At 46.4% G+C, this 12,184-nt stretch overlaps 1 protein-coding gene across 2 annotated transcripts in view; it reads right to left on the reverse strand.

The window, feature by feature from the left end:
- Positions 1-1,644: 1,644 nt before the first annotated feature.
- The window catches only part of plxnb1b (plexin b1b), a 67,550-nt gene continuing 57,010 nt past the window's right edge, over positions 1,645-12,184 (reverse strand). The window contains exons 16-38 of one of the 2 annotated variants that reach the window (XM_076156477.1): positions 10,454-10,605; positions 10,243-10,348; positions 9,781-9,917; positions 9,352-9,528; positions 8,744-8,924; positions 8,352-8,594; positions 8,034-8,213; positions 7,796-7,944; positions 6,675-6,775; positions 6,356-6,573; positions 6,017-6,195; positions 5,716-5,782; positions 5,212-5,358; positions 4,875-5,040; positions 3,989-4,092; positions 3,799-3,883; positions 3,368-3,534; positions 3,012-3,172; positions 2,673-2,820; positions 2,468-2,532; positions 2,293-2,368; positions 2,059-2,133; positions 1,645-1,901 (exon numbers count right to left, since the gene is read on the reverse strand). In XM_076156477.1, the coding sequence (XP_076012592.1) occupies positions 1,797-1,901; positions 2,059-2,133; positions 2,293-2,368; positions 2,468-2,532; positions 2,673-2,820; positions 3,012-3,172; positions 3,368-3,534; positions 3,799-3,883; positions 3,989-4,092; positions 4,875-5,040; positions 5,212-5,358; positions 5,716-5,782; positions 6,017-6,195; positions 6,356-6,573; positions 6,675-6,775; positions 7,796-7,944; positions 8,034-8,213; positions 8,352-8,594; positions 8,744-8,924; positions 9,352-9,528; positions 9,781-9,917; positions 10,243-10,348; positions 10,454-10,605 (3,189 nt within the window). In that variant the 3' untranslated portion in view covers positions 1,645-1,796. Of the gene's footprint in view, positions 1,902-2,058; positions 2,134-2,292; positions 2,369-2,467; positions 2,533-2,672; positions 2,821-3,011; positions 3,173-3,367; positions 3,535-3,798; positions 3,884-3,988; positions 4,093-4,874; positions 5,041-5,211; positions 5,359-5,715; positions 5,783-6,016; positions 6,196-6,355; positions 6,574-6,674; positions 6,776-7,795; positions 7,945-8,033; positions 8,214-8,351; positions 8,595-8,695; positions 8,925-9,351; positions 9,529-9,780; positions 9,918-10,242; positions 10,349-10,453; positions 10,606-12,184 lie in introns of both variants that reach the window. The other variant, XM_076156476.1, reaches the window with a different exon arrangement.

Here is a 12,184-nt window from a genome sequence, read left to right on the forward strand (position 1 = left end):
AACGCCTTGGAAAATCTATTTTTGTTAGGTATCACAACATTGTCTGAGCTAGTTCACGTTATGGGGCGACATCGCATGAGTTGCCGACCAGTGTGAGAAGGCTCCTGGAAGTTACTACAGGAATGTGATTGTGAATGTGACACTTTGAGGCAACAGTGAAGATACTCACAAGTTATAAGTTCATGTAGAGGAGCTTTAACACATGTTCTTCCATAAGGGTGCATTCAAAGACCCACAGAGCTGTATGAGAACCACAAACATCTTCTACACAATGATACAACTTAAATTGATGACAATAATTGGGGATATTTCCTGAATATCATGAAATGTATTAAAATCACCAGTGAATCACTTTAAAACGCTTCTTATGGCACACAATACAACACACAGCATCACAATAATTAAGTAAAAATCGGCCAAAGTAAGTGTGTGTGTGTGCGTGTGGGTATGCGTGTGTGTGTGAAATCAGGGCTGTGCTGCTGTTGGTTAAGTCGTTGGATGTGTCTGGTGTATCATCTGAAGGAACACACTCAGGCTGAGGTAGAAAGCAGAAATCACTGACAAGCCCTCTGATGCTGACAACACAAAACCTGGGACCAGGTGCACAGTGCGTTTAAGGACATCCTCAGAACAAGACAGCATCATAAAACACCTCACATCAGATTTCAGGTGTCAGGAAAAGTAGCCTCAGATAGCATTCTTGTTATTTTAATGTCTGCAGCAGGCAAAGAAGGCACTTCCAATGCGAAAACATTTCAGAATAAAAGCACCATATCTAAAAACTGTCACAAAAGGAGGGAAAAATGAGTGCAACCGTACTCACAATCAATTATCTTTACAAAAATTGTACCTGGAACACAAAGAACTGAATTGGATTTCCTTATGCTACTTTACACACGTAAGCCCTTTAGTTTTGCCGAACTCCAGAAGTGTTTTCTAAATTATTATCATGCAGACACAGGGGCGACCAGAAACCACCGAGACAGTAATTCTGGTATTAGCTGAATAAAAACATCATCTCCACGATAGGAATATAAATATATAAAGTGAATATAAACGTAATAAAGAAATCTGAGAGCAAAATGCGACCTGAGGCTGTTTGTGTTCTGCCTGACACCTGACCACGATTCCTCTCATGCCTGATAGAGATGCTGTTATGTCATAAGAAATAAAGTGTGAACTGTAGTAAGGCTTGATAAATGGAACACACACACACACACACACACACACACACACACACACACACACACACACACACACACACACACACACACACACACACACACACACACACACACACACACACACACACACACACACACACACACACACACACACACACACACACACACACACACACACACACACACACACACACACACACACACACACACACACACCTCTCTCAGGAAATGACTTCTGGACAGCAGCGACAAGTTTCTCCAGAGTGAAAAACACTGATAGAAAGTGTGACTCAGTCTTCAAATTGGCCATTAATCAGCGACGAGGCGCTGATTCTAACTTCTTCCTCCAAGCTTGGCTGTGGAGGCGGCGTGCCCGGGCAGCCTCAACTGGGCGGCACAAGCAGCGTGTAGCCTCTCCCTCCTCATGTTATATACTTGCCGCTCTCCTGGTTCCACGAAGTGTGTGGAGCTAAATTCCTCGACGTGTCTTTGACAAGCACCAAACCGGGGACAGAAGCTCGTCTCCATCCGTCCTCCCTGTGCTCCAGCATTCCAGCACCACAGGGTTCTTGTCTCTTAGTGTGCATCCCCACCCCCGACCTGCTTCCTCTGTCACAAGTCGGTGACCTTGTTCTCCACGGCGGCAGCGATCTGCTGAAGCCTGTATCCCAGCTGCATCTTCTGGGCCGTGGGGTCCTCCTCCAACGCCGTGATGATCTGATGGAGGAAGAGCGTGGATGGAATGGAATGGAGAGAGAGAGAGGTGAAAGGTGAAGAGGAGGGAAAGTTGAGGGGATACAGGATCAAGATACAAGATCAGTTTGCATTCGGCAAGGCGACCAACAACAATCTCCACATGCAGCCTGAGTCACACCTGGTCATAGTATTTGTTGATGTACTTGTACAACTCGTGCAGCGCAACCAGGTAATTCAGCTCTCCAGAGTAATTCTGAAACACAGGCACATCCAGGTCAGACATCTGTGTGTGTGTGTGTGTGTGTGTGTGTGTGTGTGTGTGTGTGTGTGTGTGTGTGTGTGTGTGTGTGTGTGTGTGTGTGTGTGTGTGTGTGTGCGCGCGTGTGTGCTGCTACTAAACGAGTCCACTCACCCTGGACAGTTCAGCCAGGGCAGAGTTCATCTCCTGGTCACTGGCTGAGATGGTCTGCCTGATGTCAGCGTAGTACCTGCAACCACAGCAGCAACCATCACGCTCACACGCAAGCTCATAAAACGCAGATTTTAAAGATGAAAACTTAAAAAGTTGTGATGAGACTGTGGCCGACCTTTCTACCATCTGCTTGTAGCGTGGTATGTCTCTGGCGTACAGCAGCTTGTTGATGGGGGAGTCCTGCGCAAAAGAGAGAGAGAGAGGCCCAGGAGGGCACACAAAGGCTTGCTAGAAGCTCCCTACTGCTGGAAAATGACCCTCGCGTTCCTACCCTAGTGATTGTACACACGCACGCCCACGCACACACACACACTCCTCACCCGTCCCAGTTTATGTTCGGCGATGGTGCAGGAGTCCATGAAGGTCTGAGCAATGACGGACAACACAGCGTCCACGTGGTCCGACGCTTGGACATCAAAGATGAACTGAGGGTTTTTTACGATGTTGATCCAGAAACGCAGGGGGAGGCTGAAGTAAGAAAGAAGATGAAGAACAAGTGATTTAGCGGACAGTATTGGGGTGGGGTAGTTATGGACATTTCTTGCTCGTTCGGATGCTATTACAGTCAAACCTATAGACTGCATTTTGTTCATCAGTAAGGCAGGCTTCTATTTATTTTGGGCCCCGGACATTGACACTTATCTCCTCTAAAAGCCTACCTGTTGGTCTTCCATATGTGGATGGTCTCCGGGTCAGAGATTCCGTGATGCCCCGCCTGGTCGTCCAGCAGGTCAAAGAAGTATTTGACGGCCAGCGGAACAGGACGACTGGTGCTGAGGATCACTGTGAAGAGATCGTCCACAAACTTCTGCAACGTCCCCTGCATCGGCAAGAACAGACAGACGAGTGAGGGAAGGCCACTATCCACACAGGGAAGAATTCATTCTTATCGTGAACCAATAATGCCGTGATGAAGTGTTTGTAGAATGTGTGTTTCCTTTCAGGGTTATAGAAGATGCAGACTACGATTGTGAAACATTCCCTTTAAGTTATATGTGTGCGTGCGTCTCCCCACCTTCATGGACAGTAAGCGGGTCAGGTAAATCTCAGGTATGGCCTTGGCCCTCTCTCGCTCCCTCAGGCTGCCCCGGCGGTGTTTGGGCAGTTCAGGCTCCTCGCTGGCCTTCACCAGATGCCACAGCCTCACGCCGCCCTCGTCCGCATCCTCCAGCATCGGTGTTTCTGTGCGGGTTGAAACAAATTCACCACCAGAAAGGATAAAAAAACACCCACTGATGATGATGTCACGTTTCCCACTTCAGGCCCCAATATTTTCCAATGCTCACAGGGAAGAACACCTTTCGGGCTCCAGACCCAATTATTTCTTGTTTGAAATGCTCAGAACAGTCAGAAATAAGGTTCACAAACCAAAAAGAAATCCATGCCGTGCTGGCAGAAATGACGTCAGTGTGTTCTGTGATTGTACATTTTCTAAAAGGGACTCACTCTCTCCTGCCACGTAGTCATGGTTGTCATGGTGAATGTGTTTGGTGTGGCGAGGGACCAGTGCTACCGTCGCACCATCAGGAACCTAGTGAACAGCAAAACATCCTGAACAGCACATCACCACAGCCGCTTTGTGTGTGTGATGTGTTTGCGTCTCGTCAGAGTGTGTGAGGATGAGAATGAACCTGACCTTGTAGTGCTGCAGCGTGTTGAGGCGTTTCCAGCTGCCTTGGACCACAGATGTCAGGTCTTCGTCTGACAGGATGAGGTGGCCAGCGACACCAGACCTCCACTCTGAGGCAAATGCACAACAGCACACAGTCAACCAGCTGTGTGTGAACCTGCCCACATCTGATCAGTGTGTGTGCGCTCATTAATCAGTATAGTTAAAAGTTGTTAAATTAACACGTTCACAGTACAATCAAAGCTTTAAAGTGCATGTTAAAGTAAGTGGGAGGCAGCAGAGCTAAATGTCCATCACACTGAGTTTTTCTCTCAATTATGTCACATAAACCAGCGATGTGAACAGTGAAAATGTGCAAGTCATTTATCTACAACTAAGCATCAATAATCCATAGACTTCACCAGAGGCCAAAGCGAAGTTTAATAACAGATCGTAGCAAATCTTCCCAGCAACAGTAGATTTAGTATTAATTTGGAACAAATCAACACACAATACAACATTACTATAAACAGATGTTTGAACTTTTTACTTTACAAAACAATTAATTTATTATCATAGATTGATAAGTTCTCTAAATTGACTGAATTTCAGCAACAGCAGACTTGGATTTAAATCTCTGAACCACTTCAGCCCAGAGGGCAAACACAGCTTTTATCCTGACTGCAGATTTCTTGTGAATTAATAAACTGAGATTTCTTGTGAATTAATAAACTGAGCTCATTCAAGCAGTCAGAATTGCATATAATAAGCCTGTATGCCCCAGGAGAGCTGCAGTGATCAATCTGGAACATTCTCAGTGACAAATGTTCCGTCTGCCTCGATTTATCAGCAAAAACTAAGACGCTTTTGTGCTTTTGTGTCGGTATTTGTGTAGATGTGACCTTTTGCTTACCCAGGTCCAGTGAGTCGGCGTGGGGCCGGTGGGAGAAGGAGGTGCCCTTATATACCTGATCCAGCAGCTTCTCTTTCACCTGAGTGATGGTATCACAGTCCAGCACTTTGGAGGGCACCGGCTGGGTCTCATTCGTACCGCCACCCTGCACCAACACGTTCAGCGTCTGGACAACACAAAGAAACCAGCAGTGTGAGTATTTAAATGTACACAGAGCAACGAGTTTCTGCCTGGTGCGGTGCCCTTGGCTTTAGAAAACGTGTTGTGTTCAGGGGCCAAATGTTTGCCAGATGACAACATCATGACGTTAAACCTGTCATGGCCGTGTTCTCCTTACCAGGGTTTTGTACTCAACGTCCTCTCGTAGCAGACGGTTATCATTGAGTGTGTACTTGGCTTTGCCCGTCACGGCATCCACTGGCCCTTTGTCCACCTGGTGCTTTATGGCCCTGAACAGCATGTAGAGAGACTCCCCTGCTGAGTCCTGCAGCAAAACACGCAAGGAAACAAAAACGCGGCCACACACACACAGGGAGGGAGAGGGAGAGGGAGAGGGAGAGGGAGAGGGAGAGGGAGAGGGAGAGAGAGAGAGCTTTTTAACCTCCATTAACATTTTTCAGCAACTTCCACAACTTTTATGAACTTAGAAACCCAGAACCCTTTTGCCAAAAGTCTTTGCCACTTAAAATCTGAAGGTGCTCATTGTAAGTAAAGTTAAATTTTGCCACCATGATTTTCGAACTTTTCAGATGCAAACTTCCTTTGACTATCCTGGATCCTCACACCTGTTTGCCATTTAAAAGTTGCACAAGCTGACAAGTGACTTGTTGTGTGGACTGACCCTGAGAAAGGTGTAGAGGCAGATGGACATCCAGTTGGTTAGCAGCTTCTCAACCACCGTCTCTGTTCTATAAAGAGAAACGAACACAGTGTTATATCAGTGCAATGTAGATTTGAAGGAAGGCAAGAATCTAAATCAATAATAATCAATAGTGACTGAACTGTTCTGGATAGAGCTCTTTAGCTACTGAAGATACATTCAGTGTGTTTGTACTCTACTGAATCAGCAAATTATCTCCTTTAATCAGTCGAAAAAATCAAAACACACACACACACACACACACACACATTCCTTTTCTTACCGTCGCAACATGAGTTTGGGGTTCTTGGCGACGTACTGCTCCACCAGATCATTCAGCAGTGTTTTCAGGATGTCAGTGAAATACTCTAGTTTTCCGTGCAGTGCTACCGTTAGCAGAGAGGCCACATAGGCCCGATCTCTGGGAGAGAAGGTCCTCTGGCTCTCCAGAGTGTGGATGAACTATAAGGAAGAGAAGAGGAAACAAGCGTAAACATATATGCAGCTTTACAACTAGAGACTATTCATCAGATTCAGATTTAGTGATTCTGCCTGTGATTGCATCACTGCTGTAACATTTGCTTGAGCGGGCAGGTGTGTCTGGGGCACATGATGATGATACCTTGGTGAGGAAGAGTTTACTGTTGAGCAGGTTGGACAGCTGCACTAAGCCCTGCTCCACTGTCTGCCTACGACACTCCTGAACGTCCAGATCTCGCCTCAGTGGCGACTCCCTGTGGCCCGGGAAGAAAATGCGCTCAGCGTACATCCGGTAGTCGAGGAAAGGGATGCCGGAGCCCACCAGGTCGCTGGACATGTCCATCATCTCTGTCATTAGGTCTGGATTACAGCAGATACATTGTCAAATTTTTGTTTGGGTACACATCTCCATCTATCTCATCCTGAGCTCCTCAGTCATATCGTGTTGTCCATTCTGTTACCTGTAAACTCCTTTTTGCAGCGGTCTCTCACACTGGTTTCCAGGTTCTCCAGCTGGATCTGGACCTTCTTGTAGTCCCTCAGGGCCTGTTTGCTCTTCCTCCTAATAAAACCACAGGAGAGATGATTGAAGAGAGAGGACAAGTGCTTATCAGGAAACGGTTGACACAAGTCACACCACGACTTGTCTCCCCGATCCTGTCTTCCCCCCAACCTGGACCCCCACCAATTTGCTTACAGCAAGAACAGGAGCACAGAAGATGCAGTCTCCATAGCGCTGCACTCTGTCCTATCACATCTGGACAATAAGGACACATATGCAAGAATGCTGTTCATAGACTTCAGTTCAGCATTTAACACTGTCATCCCTCTAAGCTGATCACCAAACTTGCAGATCTGGGCATCACAGCTCCCACCTGCAACTGGTTACTGGACTTCCTTGTTCGGTCAGACCACCACTGCTCTTCCACCCTCACCATAAACACCGGCGTCCCACAAGGCTGTGTGTTGAGCCTGTTCCTCTACTCCCTCTTCACCCACTACTGCAGACCTGGACATGGTACCAACACCATCATCAAGTTTGTGGACGACACCAGAATGATTCGCCTCATCACAAACAACGATGAGTCAGCCTATAGGGAGGAGGTGGATCGCCTGGCTACGTGGTGCGACGCCAACAACCTTCTGCTCAGCACCACAGAGACCAAGGAGCTCATTGTGAACTTCGGGAAGAATGCTGACACTCATCTACCCATCCAGATCAACGGTGCGCCGGTGGAGCCTGTGACCAGCTTTAAATTCCTGGGGATCTACATCTCACAGGACCTAACCTGGACAACCAACTGCTCCAATCTGGTCAAGAAGGTTCACCAGCGCCTCTTTTTCCTGAGGACTCTGAGGAAAAACCACCTCTCTTCAGAGATCTAGGTTGGCTTGGAGATATGCGCGCTGCGATTGAACACAAAACTGTTGTTGACAGGGGTGCGCTTCAAAATTTGCGATGCGATCTGCCGCTGCGATTGAACACAAAACAGCTGTTGATGGGTGGGGGGGCGGTCCTTTTTAAATCCATCAACAGTTCACAATTAATAAAGAAAACATACATACACACAAACACACACACCTGTAGATCAGCACAATAATGAGGACAATGAGGGCCACTATGGACGCTCCCACTCCAACTCCTATCTGAGCCTCCAGGGGGAAGGTGGACAAGCTGAGGTTATCATACTGGACCTTGCCCAGGGAGAAGTTCAGGTTACCCATCTGGACCTGAAACACAACACAACACACACACACTTAAGCAGCAGATGAAATTAGCCTTTGTGTGGTCATTGGTCTAAAAAGTCCAGCTGACTCACAGTGAATTCAGGCAGGCTGTCAGAGCCCTCGCGCTTCTTGCCGTTGGGCCCCGCCGTGGGCTGCTGCGGCGGCGGCTCGCAGTACAGATGGTTTCTGGTCAGGGTCTTCACAGCACACACACCATCTCCCACCAGCACCACCACCTCGTCCTTAGTGATGGCCAGGTCCAAGTTTTCCCCCTATGAGCAGACAGGAGGAGAGGTCAAAGACAGGACGGTTTAGGTGTTTAGGTGGATACAACTGAGCAACTGAACTCAACAGCGGAAACATTATCTTTTATCATCATCATCATCATACAGCAGCATCCCATGTCTTACCTCTAGCTGAATGAAGCTTCCCGGGTTGTAGCGGTAGGCCTTCAGGGGGTCTTGCTGGTTCAGAGGTCGTAGGATGGGGTTTGGCTCGTAATTGAAGACCTGAGGGTTCAGACTGTTGAAGTCAAAGCGCAGGTTGTCCAGCAGAAACTCCACCATGACCTTTGATCCCCAGACAGAGGAGTCCACCGTGGGAGAGCGGCACAGGATGAGGGAAGAGGAGTTCACCTCGCAGCGCTCTGTGAACTGATGAAGAGGGGGAAAGGCAGCAGAGCGATTTAGCTGCTAGATTTGGAGAGGACATAAATATAAACTATACACCGACACACACACACACACGCGCAGACCTTTTTGATGGAGCATTGTGGGTCTCCAGGACAGTCGGCATTACGCACCATCCTGGTCTGACTCTCCAGCGGCCTCATCCCACCGTACGTTCTCTCTGTGCTGCTTCTCCTCCTCCTCCTCCTCCTCTTCGTCTTGCTGATGGACTCCAGCAGAGAGACAGTCACCACCATGCGGGGCTCCTGCACCACGTCCAGGTTGTGTCCCAACACGGAAATCAATCGGCCACCGCTGCAAAGACGAAATAAAGTTGACAAATTCATATTCATGGCGCCACCTGAGTCTCTAGTAGAAGGTAAAGTAGAGTGAAGATGAAGATTATGGTATTTGTTCTCAGATGTAGATTAAGTCTTAACCCCTTATGCCAAGAGACAAATATGCTACTATTACACTGTCTGCATATTCTTGTTCTATTCTTGTTCAGCATCGCATATCATCCTTTTTCCCAAGAAGACTGTCAGAAATACATTTGGAACATCCACAGTGAAGATTGTTCAGTATGTCTTGATTTAGCAGAAAAAACCGAGACATAAAACTTCATCAGCGGTAACTCAGCATCAATGAAATATAACGACTTTAGTTCTCTTTAAGCAAATCTTGTTGTTATCATTTGGGATCATTTACATTATCAGGCTACAGGTTGGACTCTCAGACTCACTCGAGGAAGCTCTTTGCCGGCGTGGCGTAGGTGATGTTGGGGTTGGGAGTGTAGCAATAGGTTGAGGTGTGGAGGTGTCGCAAGCTGCTGCCGTAATGGACGGTGACCTGCTGATCTCCCATCTTATTACTGCTGCCGGTCACACACAGCACTCTGGACTTCTGCACCTCTGACACACTGGGGGATGAAGAGGACACCCATGAAGGTAGGAAGTGGAATAGGTAGAAAGATATGATGATGCTTCATTGACACCACATAGAATACCACAGGGAGGTCAGAGGTCAGACGGGCAAAGCAAGAACCATAATACAAAGTGAACAAGATATCATTTGTTTTTGTTATCTGTTTTCTGAAGTAGCATAGACATAAGTTGTAGCATAGTTGTGTAGGAATTTAGTGTCTGTTTGCGCATGTGTGCCCCTCTCTCACATGTTGCAGGGGACACCTCCTACAGTGACACTGAGGTCTGTGGGACGGCCCGTCAGCAGGTTGCGGCCGGTGATGGTCAGTGAAGTTCCTCCAGCCTTGGGTCCCCTCTCAGGTGACACGCCCATCACAAACGGGTCCTGGGGGATGAAGAGAGTTCACTTACGTCATTACTCAAAATAGATTTGATCAAAGTCGATACATTTTAACCACTTAATCCAAGAGGAAAATGCTATAGAAGGTCATAGGATTATAATGTCCAATATCAGTGCCGGCTCTACAAATTAAGTGACTTATGATGCAGCTGCTTAGGGCATATATATATATAAACATATATAAAATAAAAAAAGGGAGAGAGAGAGAGAGAGCGAGAGTTTTTGATATGTGATATCTTTAGAATATTGAATTCCTAGGAAATATCTGACAATTTAAAAAATAGCAAATAGCAAGGCCCTCTTTTTTCACCTGGTAGCTGAACATCTGGCTGGACAGACCAAACTCTCCTCTGCTCACTTTGACAGACACCTGGCCCACCTTCTCTCCTCCACTGGCTTTGGTCTTGCACACAATCCTGCAAGACACAAATGAGCCTTTGAAATAGAAACATAATACTGGCGAAACGATGGGAGTTGCGAGTGGAGTTTGTTCACTAGTTGTCTAAGGTGAAGTTGTGTACCTGGAGGAGATCTCGTAGAGGCTAGGAACCACCCAACAGGGAACCCCGGCCACTGACACAGAGTGCAGGATGTCTTCTGCCTTCTGGCCTAAGTTGGAGCCTGAGATAGTCACCAATGTGCCCCCTTCCAGGAGGCCGGAGAGCGGTTCGATCTGAAGGAGATCAGGGCGTGGACATTAATTCATTTGTTGTAGATAATAAGTCAGGATCAATCGGAAATAGTTTAATTCAGTGGTTCCCAAACTTTTTCTGCAGGGCCCCCCTTCTGTAAATAAGAATAACACCGCCCAACACAAACACACACACACACACACTATGACACATGTACACATCTTTCGCTTCCAAACCCCACTTAATTTATTTTAAACATTGTAATTTATAAAACTGCAACTTATCATTTAACAAAATAAATATTGTGACAAATGACCTTTACAGTGGAATTACTAAAAGTCCAACCGTGTAAGACTTTGTAACTTAATTTCAAAATTAAGTTATTCATTGCAAAGATACACTTTTTATCAGCACCTCTTTTCAGTGACTGGTGTGGGCTCGCTTTGTGCTGCAGATCTTTTCAAATCGGGGTTGCAAGCTGTGAGACTGACACTTTTTAATGTCCAGCTCTGACCTATATTTTGTCTTTACTGAGGCTCACATAGGGAGGATGTGGCAAAGGAAGTGTGGCCATGGCTGTCCTTCCTAGCAGCGGGTAATAGCTCATTCTCATGCTGCGTTGTTAATAATAATAATTAGTTAAATCCCTTACAACTGGGCTTGTAACGCTAAACTGGCGGCTAGCCAAGCTAACGAACGTCAGACCAGCTCATCAGCGCAAACTGTGAAGCAGCGCGGATAAAAACAAACAACCAGGGCGAAGAGCCGCAGAAAAAACAGACAGTCAAACCTGCTAACAGAGGATACAAATACATGGAGCAATGTTATCTGGATGCTCATTTTCCTGCTGCGATATGAAAAAGTATCACCTCATTCATTTGCCTGGGGCGATACTTATTCGGATCGCTCCTCTTCCCATCGCGCAGCGCCCTGCCCGCGCCCCCCACTTTGGGAACCACTGGTTTCATTTTTAATCTATTATTCATAAATGTAAATAATAATAAGATAATAAGTCCATCCAAGCAATGCCTTCAACCTGGTTGTTTGTTTGAGCACAACATTAGAATTAAACTTTCAGTGTTGAAAAAGACGATATTTACATTACATTACATTACATTTACAAAACTCAGCTGTAAAACAAACGTTGTGATGTGACATCTAACGTTTCATTTCCAGGTTGGAGGTGACGGATGATTCCAGAGACATGGCGTGTTTAGTTTGGAGTGAAGAGGAGACTGAGCTTATCTTGAGCTTAGTCAAAGAACAAGAGGTTGCAGCTGTCTTGGATGGAAAGCAGCAGTTGAATTTATCAAGAGCTAAAAGTGGAACATTTGTGCCAAAGGCTTTGATACATACGTTCAAAAACAACTCCACTAAAATGAAGACTGAAGACTCCATGCTTTTCTTTGACCAGACAAAGTAAAGTTCCTTCACTCAACTGTGTCATCAACACCTTAGATGGGATTAATGTTTGTCTGGATGCTGTGAGTAGAACATGATGTCATGATGAACCTGCCCGACAGTCATTTCTCTCATTAGAGGTCAAACATTTGGTCTCGGACAAACACCAACAGATGTCAGGACAAAATCATTGTTCATTCGCAGAGAGCTGACCATGTT

This window comes from Genypterus blacodes, unplaced genomic scaffold (assembly GCF_046128005.1).
Source record: "Genypterus blacodes isolate CSIRO-AG114 ecotype Tasmania unplaced genomic scaffold, CSIRO-AGI_Gbla_v1 ptg000070l_1, whole genome shotgun sequence".
NCBI classification, from domain to species: Eukaryota; Metazoa; Chordata; class Actinopteri; order Ophidiiformes; family Ophidiidae; genus Genypterus; species Genypterus blacodes.